The sequence below is a fragment of the Eleutherodactylus coqui genome, chromosome 2 (genome assembly GCF_035609145.1).
Source record: "Eleutherodactylus coqui strain aEleCoq1 chromosome 2, aEleCoq1.hap1, whole genome shotgun sequence".
NCBI classification, from domain to species: domain Eukaryota; kingdom Metazoa; phylum Chordata; class Amphibia; order Anura; family Eleutherodactylidae; genus Eleutherodactylus; species Eleutherodactylus coqui.
In genome coordinates, this window is record NC_089838.1 from 114161646 (window position 1) to 114174096 (window position 12451).

The window sequence follows — 12451 nt, forward strand, 5'->3', positions numbered from 1 at the left end:
TCCCCTCTTAAACTTCTCTTTGGATTTTGCCATCACCAAATCCTTAGGCAGATAATTCCACAGTCTCACTGCTCTTACAGTAAAGAACCCCCTTCTGTGGTGATGAAACCTGTTTTCTTCTAGACGCAGAGGATGCCCTTTTGTTACCGTCGCAGTCCTGGGTATAAGAAATCATGAGAGATCCTTGTATTGTCCTCTAATGTATTTATACATATTTTTTGGTCGCCCCTTAGCCGTCTTTTTTTTCCAGGGTAAATAATCCCAATTTTGATAGCCTCTCTGGATATTCCAGTCCTCCCATTCCCTCCCTTCCTTCATGGGAGGTGGTGTAACTGATGCTGTTTAAATTTAATATTACATATCTCATACTGATTTTGTGTGGAGTTGCTCATGGGAGTGTCTAATGCATTGCTGGCACCCTACTTTGGTTTTCTACTATAGAAACCACTATGGTGGTTAACATTGGGCCATAAAAATGAGAATATATATTTTTTTTAACAATATTTTTATTGCAATTGTGGAAAAAAAATGTAACAAATGCAAGTCAAGATGCAAACATTGACATACGAGTTAATCTCAAATTTGCCAAATTTTTACATTGAGCCCCAAATCTTTAATTTCCATGAAAAACAATGGGTAGCAAATTGTGGGGTGCTTTTTCTCCCATTGCCCTTCCCGCTGTACTTGGGTATCTCAGGGGGGGGTCTGCAAATGTGGCATGGCATCTAAAAACTATTCCAGCAAAATCTGTACAATTTCTCTTCTGAGCCCTGCCATATGTCATACAGTAGTTTATACCCACATATGGGACACTTGCGTACTCAAGAAAAATTGAGTTGCAAATTGTAAAGTGTTTTTCAAAGTAAAAAAAACAACCAAAAAAAACCTCCCTTCCCCCAGGTTAATCTGGGAGGAGTTTCGCTCCTTTTATCGCAAACTTTATAATGTACAGACCCAATCCACACAAACAAAGGGTAACCCGTGAGAAGACACTACTGACCATTTCAAAACCAACTCCCCTAACCCAATTCCACCAGAAGAAGCAGAGGCCCTCGATGTGGACTTCTCAGAGGAGGAATTAAAATAAGTCCTATGGACACTAAAAATGGGGAAAGAGCCCGGGGCCAGATTGACCACTAGAAAACATTATACAAAACATTTGGAGAAAGTCTATTGGCTATGCTATTAAACACATTTAATGCGGCAGGCATTACAGGCACACATATTTGTGATTCCCCAAGCCGGATAATGGCCTATCATGTGGTAGTTATTGCCCTATCTCATTAATAATATTTAAATTTGTTTTCTAAAATGATAGCAGTTAGACTCAATCCACATATGCCCCAGCTTATTAACAAGGAACAGGTTGGCTTTGTCCTTGGAAGAGAGGCCAGGGACACCACCATCGGGATGATCTCATTGGCTACAAGGTCCTATAAGCTAAGAGACCTGCTATGCCTAATCTTAATTGATGTAGAAAAGCCATTTGATAGGATCAGGTGAGAATTCATATAGGTGACATTGGGGAAAATAGGCCTGGGACTCAGATTGATTGCTTGGGTTATGGCCCATCAGTGCAGATAAACAGGTGACTGTCTCGCCCCTTTCAAACTAAAAATGGGACACAACAGGGCTGTCTCCGTTCCCCCTACCTGTACCTTTTGGTGATTGAGTCTCTGGCAAATGCCATCAGGCACAACCCCTCCATTTAAGGATCCATGCTAACAACCAGATCCACAAATTGGCCCTACTAGCAGATGATATGCTGCTTTATATCACATCCCCCCCAGAGTAGATATCCCTGTGCTCCTACAAGAATTCTCTAGATATAGTAGGATCAGTAATTTCAAAAATCCGAAATATTGAATATATCCATTCCGACAGGGAAAGTAGAACACCTCTGGGAACTCTTCCCCTTTTAAGTGGAGGAATTCTTCTATAAAATATCTAGGAATCCAACTTCCAGACGATTCAAGACAAACCTTTGAATTAAACTATACGCCCTTCATCTCGCTACTAGAGACAGAATTAAAGAAATGACAGGACATACCACTTTTGTTTGAAAAATATATAAAATTTTTGGTAAAGTATCCATTTTCAGCACATTGAGCTTACCAAACAATCCCCTGGAACTTACCTAGACACCATTTTACAAAGCTCAGGAAATTAATGTCTAGACTTGTCTTGTGTAGTTCCCCACGGTGTATCAGCTATAAAACACTAACAAGACATAAATCCAAGGGAGAAGCAGGATTGCCCCATCTAGAACTATCACAAGGCCACAATCCAGTAATTGTATCATAGACTTGTGTCAGCACTCTGGGTCTAAGCTGTGGGTGGAGGTGGAGTAGGCTAAAAAGCCTTTTCAGATGAAGGGATCATCCTGGATCCCACAGGGTCCGGACTGGAAGAAGATTCAAGCCTCAGCTCTTATATAGGGATTGCTACATGCTTGGCATAGACAGACTAAAGGAACCTCAATAATCTAAAGACCGGGGCCACTTACCCCATAGGTGGTGAACCCCGAACTTTCACCGACAGTCACACACCTTCATCTCATTTATGCCAGAGAAGGGGTTTCCCTGAGTGATATGTCACAGGATCAAGGGGTGGGGGGGTGTGGGGGGTTGAGAACCCTTGAGAACCCTCATAGATTTAAATGGAGAACTGTTTGCCAAGAGGATCCTGGCTATTGTATTTTCAATTACACAACTATATATTTATGCTCACCCCATACTCTGAACTTACCACTGCCTTGGGGTCATATTCGATTCTGATCTTTTACCCCCTACATCCAATCTCTGGCCCGAACATGTCAGCTGCACCTCAAGAACATCGCAAGAATCCACTCTTTTCTCACTGTGGACACGTTAAAAACGCTTACTGTTGCCCTCATCCACTCCCGGCTCGATTATTGCAACTCGTTGCTGATCGGCCTCCCCTGCACCAGACTCTACCCTCTCTAATCCATCCTGAATGCGGCAGCCAGGCTCATCTTCCTGTCCAGCCGCTACTCGGACGCCTCTGCCCCGTGCCAGTCACTGCACTGGCTGCCCGTTAAATACAGAATTCAATTTAAACTCGCTACCTTCATCCACAAAGCCCTACATAGCGCAGCGCCCCCTCCCCCCCCCCCCCCCCCCTATATCGCCTCCCTCATCTCAATCCATCTACCAGCCCGGGCTCTCCGCTCTGCTAACGAAACCAGACTGAGCGCCCCTTTTAATTCGAACTTCTCATTCCCGCCTCCAAGACTTCTCCAGAGCAGCACTGGTCCTCTGGAACGCACTACCAAAGGCTACCCGAGCAATCCATCCAGGACTCGCAGAACTTCAGGCGTGCTCTAAAAACGCACCTCTTCAGGGAGGCATACTGCATTCCCTAAACAAACCCCTCTGTACCCCCCTGATAACATGCTCCCTGACCTATTGACTGCAATCCCTGCTAGCCATGATAAACCGCTCCTGCAGTCATACTGTTTCTGCCGTTACATGGCTAAATGTCTGACCATTGTTTGTGTATAGCATCCCTCACTCTCCACCTCGCCATACCGTGCACATCTCCAGCCCCTTTACCTTCTGTATCACCCCATTATTTGTAGTATGTAAGCTCGTTGGAGCAGGACCCTCACCCCTATTGTTTCCATCAGCTGATTACTATGTAACCGTGGTTCTGTAATTTTTGTATTGTCTTTCTGTATCCCCCCGTCTATGTAAGCGCTGCGGAATATGTTGGCGCTATACAAATAAAGTTTATTATCTCACACTATTTGAACTATGCACGGCAAAAGATGCACTTATGCATGTGATATCACTGGTGTATGCGCTTTTTCTGGATGAGTGGACGAGGAACTTCAACCCCAGCTGAACCGGGAAGTGGGAGGAGGCCCTGGGGAGACCTTTTCACATAGAGATCTGGTCTAAATCTTATGCATTGACACACAAAATGAATATATCCCTTAGACTACAGGAGCTTAACTTCAAAATTTCTGTGGTATAGAACCCAGGTCAAATTGCATAAAATATACCCCTCAGTCTCTGAACAGTGTTGGAGGTGTATGTTGGACTGGGGCTCCTTGCTGCACATATGGTGGGAGTGCCCCCTTATTGCCTCCCTTGTGGCAGGATGTTTCCAGATTTATATCAAACCATTTCCCTCATTGGAGTTGGGGCTCTTGTCTATTCGCCTGGGTCCAATCTCTCAGCTCAAAAAGGGTCTGCTCAGGCACTTTATTATGGGTATGTAACAGATTATTCCCAGGTACTGGAGACTGTGTTGTAATACTGAGAGTGGTGTGGCTGGAGGCCATGGACTCCTTGAAATACATGGAGGAGCTTAGATGTAACGACATGGAAACAGAATACTCAAAATTCTATCCCACCTGGGCCCTTTGGCTAGAGTTCACAGAGTCTTCCTCTCTCGCTTCTTGGTTGAGAAGTGGATCGATACCATAAGAGACCTCAGGTAATTGGATATAGAAATTAGGAGAAATCCCAAGAATGAATTTGGTTCATGGACCCAGGGCACCTTCCATCCCTAATCCCTCCAACTATCCCCTCTTCATTCTTTCTCTTTTCCTACTTTCCTTGGCGTTCCTTCCTAAACCTTTATACATATATTGATAATTAGAACTGGATTAAATTGGACAAGAGAGGGGTGGCGCTTAATGGGCTCTTTCTTAGGGGCTCCTACAGCAAGATGACCAGGGAAGACCCAATAGACGAGGAATCATTGGGCGAGACACAGGAAATGTCAATTTTCTTTTCGATCATCCCTTCTGCTTGGACGAGGGGGTGCTGATAAGTCTTTGGCTTTGTGTTCTTTTTTTTGTTTCTATGGTAACAAATGTTGCATCACATGAAAGCCTTATGTGTCTAATATATGTTTGCAAAATTTTGTGTTTGTAGCTTATGGCAACAGTGATCTACGCATGTGGGAAAACAAAATGGCAGAGTCTAAGGCGATATTCACAGCAAATGAGAGCAGAGGAGTGATAAAATTCTTGTTTCTGCAAGGAAAGTCAGTGAAGGATATTCATGGTGATATGTCGCAGACATTGGGGGATCAATGCCCTTCATACTCTACAGTTAAGAACTGGGTTGCCAAATTTAAGACGGCAACTTCAGCACCAATGATGAGGAACGTCCTGGACGACCGAGAGAGGTGGTTGCTCCGGAAATCGTCGATGCTGTGCACAACCTCATACAGGAGAATTGTCGATTTTCAGCTGCAGGAATAGCAGACATCATGGGGATTTCTCGTGAACGTGTTTGTGTCATTATCCATGAACATTTGAACATGAAGAAGCTATCTGCAAAGTGGGTCTCCAAATGTTTGACAACAGATCAGAAAAGCATGAGAGCGAAAACTTCCCGGTCCATTAGTCAGTGTTTCCGGACTGATAAGAACTTCCTGGATCAACTGGTCACAATGGATGAGACCTGGATTTATTTGTATGACCCTGAAACCAAGGAGCAGTCAAGAGTGGAGGCACAGTGGTTCTCCTCGCCCAAAGAAGTTCAGGGTGCAAAAATCAGCCACTAAGGTGATGGCGTCTGTTCTGAGATAAGGTTATGCTGCTAGTGGACTACCTTCAAAATGGTTCCACCATCAATGCAAGGTATTATATTGAACTTTTGGACCAATTGAAGGCAGCCCTGAAGGCCAAAAGGTGCGGCATGCTGTCCAAGGAATCTTGTTTCTGCAAGACTCCTCCGCTCACACTGCACAAGCGACCACGGCAAAACTGGTGGAGCTAGGCTTCCAGCTGGTTGACCACCCACCTTATGAACCAGATCTAGCTCCCTCTGACTATCATCTGTTTCCAAACCTGAAGAAACACCTCAAGGGTAGCAAATTTCACACCATTTCTGATGCCATGGCTGCTACGGACGACTGGTTGGGGGCACAACGGAAATCCTTCTTTTTGCAAGGCTTACAGAACTTGGAATGTCGATGTGCGAAGTGTGTTGACATCAGTGGAGAGTATATAGAATAAATGTAAAGTTTCATCTTCCTATCTCGTTTCTTTCTTATCAGCACCCCCTCGTATAGAAGACATCAAATTTAGGAATGTCTAATATGTCTCTGTACTTGCAAACTGTTTAAGTTAATGTACTATTTTCAAATGTTGAAAGTAATTTACAAACGAAGGTTCAATAAAATCCTTTTGAACATAAAAAAAACATTCAGTCCAGTTTCTATTTTTTGGATGGGGGGAAAAAAGTTCCGCAGATCAGTCTTTCTATCAAAAAAAAGAAAAGAAAAAAAAAAACCAGAATGTAAGCAAAATAAGTTCGACTGAAATCAATGTTGGTTTTACTTAATCTTTTTTTTTTTTCTTGTTCTGCTCTTGGGATGAAACTGAAATGTTGATGTGAACTCGGCCTAATACTAAATTTATCTTGTTTTTACTACTTTTTGCTCATATTTAATTGCCATATTTAGTGACTTTTAACTTAATTTTATAATCATGGTATGCTCTTGTATGTAATAGGAATCTATTAGGATACCCAATTTGCTCAACTTGAGGGATGTATAGCGCTGTGATGCTTCCATGTGTATGAGCCTTAGACCTTATTCACAAAACCATATATGCGCAGCTAAATTAGCTGCGTCAAAAAAAAAGCAACCATCTTAAACATTGGATTCGAATGTATTCATTCAGATGAGTGTTTTTTGCATGTAGAAAAAAATCGCACAGGGAAAAATGGACATTGGCGACTGATTTTTATGTGGCACGTGAAAAGATAGGTCTTGCCCTATCTTTTGCCGAGCTACGTTGGAAGCTCCCACAGGCTTCTATGGGAGCAGAAAAAAAGAGGGGGAGGGAGTTGTCCAACCCTGGGAAAAGACAGCTGCCGCTATTTAACCATTAGTAGTCATTCTGAGGATTTCTGCTGATCGAGGGCTTTCAACGCTGCAGCGTATTTTTTTTCGCTGATATAATGCAGCTGCCCGTGTGAATGGATGAGAAAACTCTAATATCGGGACTTGATCATGGCTATTCTTGATTCATGCGATATTTTCATACAGTCATGTGAAAAAAGCCTTAGTGTGTGTTTGATCTGTCTTTAACTCCCAATTACATAATCTGTATTTACATACGGTTTTAATGTTGTCCAAATACTGGTGTCACATGTTGTCAACTCAATATGGTGTGTCCTTACTTTAATTTTCTATGACTGTATACAAATGCTAATATTAGAGTTTCTAAATTCTTTCTTTGTGCACAGTTTGACACTTTGCTATAATAAGACTTTTTTGATTTATTTCCTCCAGATCTCCGATGTGCATACTATGGGCTGTTCTGAAGACCCACCTCAGACTTGCTACAACTGGTTACAGTACTGTGGCCATTCAGTGCCCTATGGTTATCCATATTGGCTAGAGCAATAGTTATTGCTGAAGAAGGAAACACAATTGCACTGTTGATCTTGGCACTGCTTTAAGCACAGCTTGGATGGCTTGTGTATATAGAATAGTGGACAATATCCTTTGCTTTTACCACATCCTTCATACTTGTCATAAGTATCGAAATATGAGTTTAATACAAATACACTCGATACTCTTGGTGCACTTTTCATCCTAATTTATAATCGGATTTACACATGGAATGTTTGTACGTTATATCACTGTTCCATCAATCTGTCTTTGTAAATCACTTATGTAAATATCTTCTTGGACCTGTAAGTAACTTTGTATATCACTCTACAACTGTGCTGTCTTATAGTTGTATGCACTAAATTGGTGAAATCATTGGAGAAACTGTTTATAGTTTCTGCCTCTCTAAAAATCACTGGATTATTTACAAGAAGCAATGTTGTATAGCATTCTTTTTTTCGTTAGTTGTGTGCACTACTACTTACCATGTGTATCTGTACATACAGTAAGCTTAAGGAGTGGGGAATCTGTATATTGTGGGACTGTAAAGCTTTATGAAGGATATTGCCATTTGACTGTATACTGTACTGCTGAGAATAAAAGCCACAGTTTTGTATAGCGGTGCTCTCACGTCAGTGACATGGGGTCGTTGTATAGGATCACCATAAATATGCAAAAACGTTTGGTACAATGTTAGTCAGTAGAGCGAAATGTGATTGTTCTCAATAAGAGAAACCAAGTAATCTTGTAGATATGATACCTTTTTAATGGCTAACAAAAACATGATGGTATAGCTAGCTTTCAAATCTACTTGGGGTTCTTCTTCAGGCCTGAGAGCAATTGTATCATAAATATGCACTTTCGATCCTCAATATATTTATATATGGAATGCAGGGTGCTACAAATGGTTTGAGGGAAATGATGGATATTCAGTCTTTATTTCTCACATTGATTACAGTATGTATGCACCCTCTGAATTGATTTGGTCACTAATTTAATGCCCTTTTACACGGGACGAGTCAGGCAAACTATGCTCGACACTCGCTCCCGTGCTGTTACACAGGAGTGTGTATCGCTGGATTGCTGACAGCGCTGCCAGGAGGGAGGTGGAGCTGCTGGAGGAGAGTTCTCTCCCTGCTCTCCCCCCGCCCCTCTCCATTCACTGTAAGCAGCGGCCACTCAGTATTGAACAGCTGTATTTTACACCAAAAGATGGTCGTTCAGGATTTTAAGCATGCTGAAGACTGGACGATTCTCATTCAGTTTCTGAATACTTTTACACGGAATGATTATCATTCAAAACTCCACGGGAGCGCAGGTTTTTGAATGACCAAACAATGGTTGCATGTAAAAGGGCCTTTATGGACATGGCCTAATCAAGGTTCATTATATCCAAAAGGCAATGAGAACATGGCGTTCATGCAGCTTTATGCTACTGGCATTGTCTGTTATGAACTGGCTGAATCAATACATACTGCCACGGGCTGAAGCACCTAATACTTTAATTTGATTTGTAGCATTATTAAAGGAAGGTACACTGAAATTTTAGACTGTCAGTTTGATAGTGGGACCATAATTGATCAATTTCACTAACGCATAATGCACACTTGTGCACCAAACATGGATTTAAGGCCTATTTAGACGGGACAAATGTCAGGCAAACTATGCCTGACACTCATCCCCGGACATACTCGCTCCTTTGCTGTTGCACGGGAGCTAGTATCTCTGGCTCACAGCGGGGAGGCTGCAGGAGATTTCTCTCCTCCCTCCTTCGCCCATCTCCATTGACTTAACATAGCGGCCGTTCAATACTGAACAGCTGCTATTTACATTGAGCGATCAGCTAATCGTCCATTGTTTATGCAGCCTAAACGATGAATGATAGTGCGATCCGCGATCTGCTCATGTAAATGGCAGCCGGTCAATATTGAACAGCCTCGGTTAAGTCAATGGAGAGGGGCGGGGGAGAATGAGGAGTGAAATCTCTTACAGCTGCCCCACCCCACCTGCTGGCCGCTCTGTGAGCGAGCCAGTGATACTAGCTCTCGTGCAACAGCATAAGAGCGAGGACACACCGGAACGAATGTGGGGCAAACATGAACAGCGACATGTTTTATACAGGCTGATCATTGTTTAATTATGTCTGCAGAAACCGAACGCTTACTGATAATGTGTTTGCTTATTATTCGCTCAGTCGCTGGCAGCATTTGCATTGAATGATTCTCGTTCAGATTCCTGCAATCCAGCAAGAATCTGATTATTCCAAAAGGGCTCTTGAAGTGACCCTCTGACCCTGGACAAACAACGATGGCTGCACCTGCTTCTCTGACTATCTGATACACACTGCATTAGTATGCATGGTTAGTCTAAGGCCTCTTTCACACAGGCGTCAAAATCGTGTGAGAACACATGTATGATGTGAAGGCCATGCTTTCCCATGGGTTCCTTCACATAAGTGATGTTTTCTCTGATTCTATCTTGTGAGAGAAAAAATCGTGGCATGCTCTATCTTGCCATGACTTAATTTTATTTTTTTACGCAAGCGACTGTGGTGCCATGCAAGATTACTCTCACAAAATGGCGATATTGCGGGAACAAAGATGTAATTTTGCTGCAATTTTCTTGCGGCAAAATTGCTATCGCCCGTGTGAAAAAGGCCTAAGACACTACACTTGTGATTGAACAGAGTTGCCTACTCAGTGTTTCTTAACTCCAGTCTGCAGGGCATCCCAACAGGTCATGTTTTCAGGATATCCTATGGTAAGAACACCTGTGGCAATGACTGAGGCACTGACAATAATTACATCACCTGTGCAATACTGAGGAAATCCTGAAAACATGACCTGTTCGGGGTCCCTGAGGACTGGAGTTTAGAAACACTGGCCTGCATGACAAGCACTGCCCAGTAGGATCTTAGCCTATCAATGCAGTGTCTACATTACCTTGTCAGAGAACTAGGTGCGGCCATCTTTGTCTAGGCCCGAAGTGTCACTTTAATTGCCCTTGGTCTCAGGATGCATGTCACTGCACAGGGATCTTGTATTTCAGGTAGTTTCACTTTTTTTTTTCTTTTTAATCACTGCTGGTATTCAGGACTTATTTACTAATTTACTACATGTATGTTTGAATGCAATAACTATAGGACAAAATCAAGAAAGTGGCTTTTCCCATTATTAAACAAAGGGGTAATTAGTCTCAAGTACCAAAATTACTTTTTCTATTCTGTCCATCCTGACAGCACACATGGAGGCTGCTCTCTTGACCTTGTTGGGACAGGAAGAGGAGAATTCAAAAGGCCACCTCCACCACCATTCTCCAGTGTTCTTCCTGTCCCAAACGGATACAGAGGAGAGTCCTCCATGGAGTGCTGGAGGATGGATGGAAAGATTGCTATGGAAAGTATACAATCTGCTGACGTCTCACATGAGTCATCCCCAGCTCGACCTCTTTGTGTCAAAGACAAATTCAAAGTGCTGTAAGTTCTTCTCCTTAAACCTAGCGGAAAATCCCCTGGCACTGGATGTACTCTCCCAGGAATGGGACATGGACCCAGCCCATGCTTTTCCTCCCTACCTTTAATCTCTTGAGCCCTGCAAAAAAAATCCATAACGGCCAGACTAGGGTTATCTACATTGCCCTGGTGTGGCCAAAAAAAGCCCTGGTTCCTGTTGGTGTCCTCTCTGACGATTCAGACTCCAATTCCGCTACCTCTCAGGCAGGACCTGCTGTCCCAAGGCCCAGTGTTCTGCCAGGAGATCCACTGGATGAAGTTGACGGCTTGGCTGCTGAGCGGCAGGGATTGAGAGCCAATCGTCCAAGGTAATAAGCACTCTCTTTAAAAAGTCGTAAGAGCTCTACCTCCACCATATACTCTAGGGTATGCGGAAAATTCTGTAGCTACAAAAGGGCCTAGAACCCTGCGGGTACAGGTGGTGGCCGTTCAGTTCCTTTTTATTTTTTTTGACACCCACTAATAGAAAATAGGTGAGTGAGCAGGTTTTTACAGAGAGCAGATAGGCTCAAACAGTTCCTTCCTAGCATCTTAATTTGGTATTAGACAGCCTTTGCAAACCTCCCTTTGAGCCCTTACAATCTGTGTTGCTTAAAACCCTAATCATCAAAGTAGCCTTTTTGGTAGAAATTACAACCACTAGATAGATTGGGGAGATGTAAGCATTATTCTGTAGAGAACCCTAATAAGGTGCTTGACGATAGGACAGTCCCGAGACTAGGTCCCTCATTTTTTTCACAAAGTTGTGTCAACGTTCCACATGGAACAGAAAATCATTTTGCCTTGCTGCAGTCTATCAGGTGATGCATAATTGGCTCCTTTTTCAGTGAGTAATGTCTTTGTTTTTTCTCTCCCTTCAGTGATTTTAATCTAGTTAACAGTGAGATAGTGTAGGTTCTGACAGATGCTTCATGGCCTTTTTTTGCATGCAGTTTGCTAAAGATTTTGGGGGAGCCCAGGATGTCAGCCAGTGTGACCCACTGTGGTGATACAGGGCCATCCCTACTGCTTTGCCAGTAGGGGTTGCAATCCTGTACAGTGTGGTGCACCTATCTGTGGCTGGCATCCTTGGTATCAGTTCACATGTGCAGACTGTTTGCAGTCACCCCTTCCCCAATTTGGGCTGGGTTGAGTTGGGTGACTGCACATTAGTCTGCACAGAACAAGTAGCTCCTCCATATTGCAGTCTGACTCTGCATTCTACATGAGGATTGTGCCTGCCCTGCAGTATATCAGGTGATGCATTATTGGCTCCTTTTTCAGTGAGTAATGCCTTCCTTCTGTCAGGATTATAAAAATGACGGAGTGACTCTTGCATAACCCAGACGTCAGATGTGTCAGATTTGTAAAGCCACAATGTGGTCTAGCGTCCACACATTTACTAAGAATTATCTCTTGGACTTCCATTCCGGTAGGCAGCTGGCCTTTGGACGGAAGGTCCTCCAGGCCACGCCGACCCCTTCCCTAATGTTACCGTTAAAATCTGGACGGAATGGTAAAACTAGAATTACTGTTAAGTCCTTTTCCTGAGTCCATCATGACAGCACATACTGACCT

At 43.1% G+C, this 12451-nt stretch overlaps 1 protein-coding gene across 1 annotated transcript in view; it reads left to right on the top strand.

The window, feature by feature from the left end:
- Window positions 1-7972, top strand: part of LOC136611630 (oocyte-specific histone RNA stem-loop-binding protein 2-like) — a 34698-nt gene extending 26726 nt beyond the window's left edge. The window contains 1 exon segment of the mRNA XM_066591379.1: window positions 7282-7972. Coding sequence (XP_066447476.1) covers window positions 7282-7398 — 117 coding nt within the window. The 3' untranslated portion in view covers window positions 7399-7972.
- Window positions 7973-12451: the final 4479 nt, after the last annotated feature.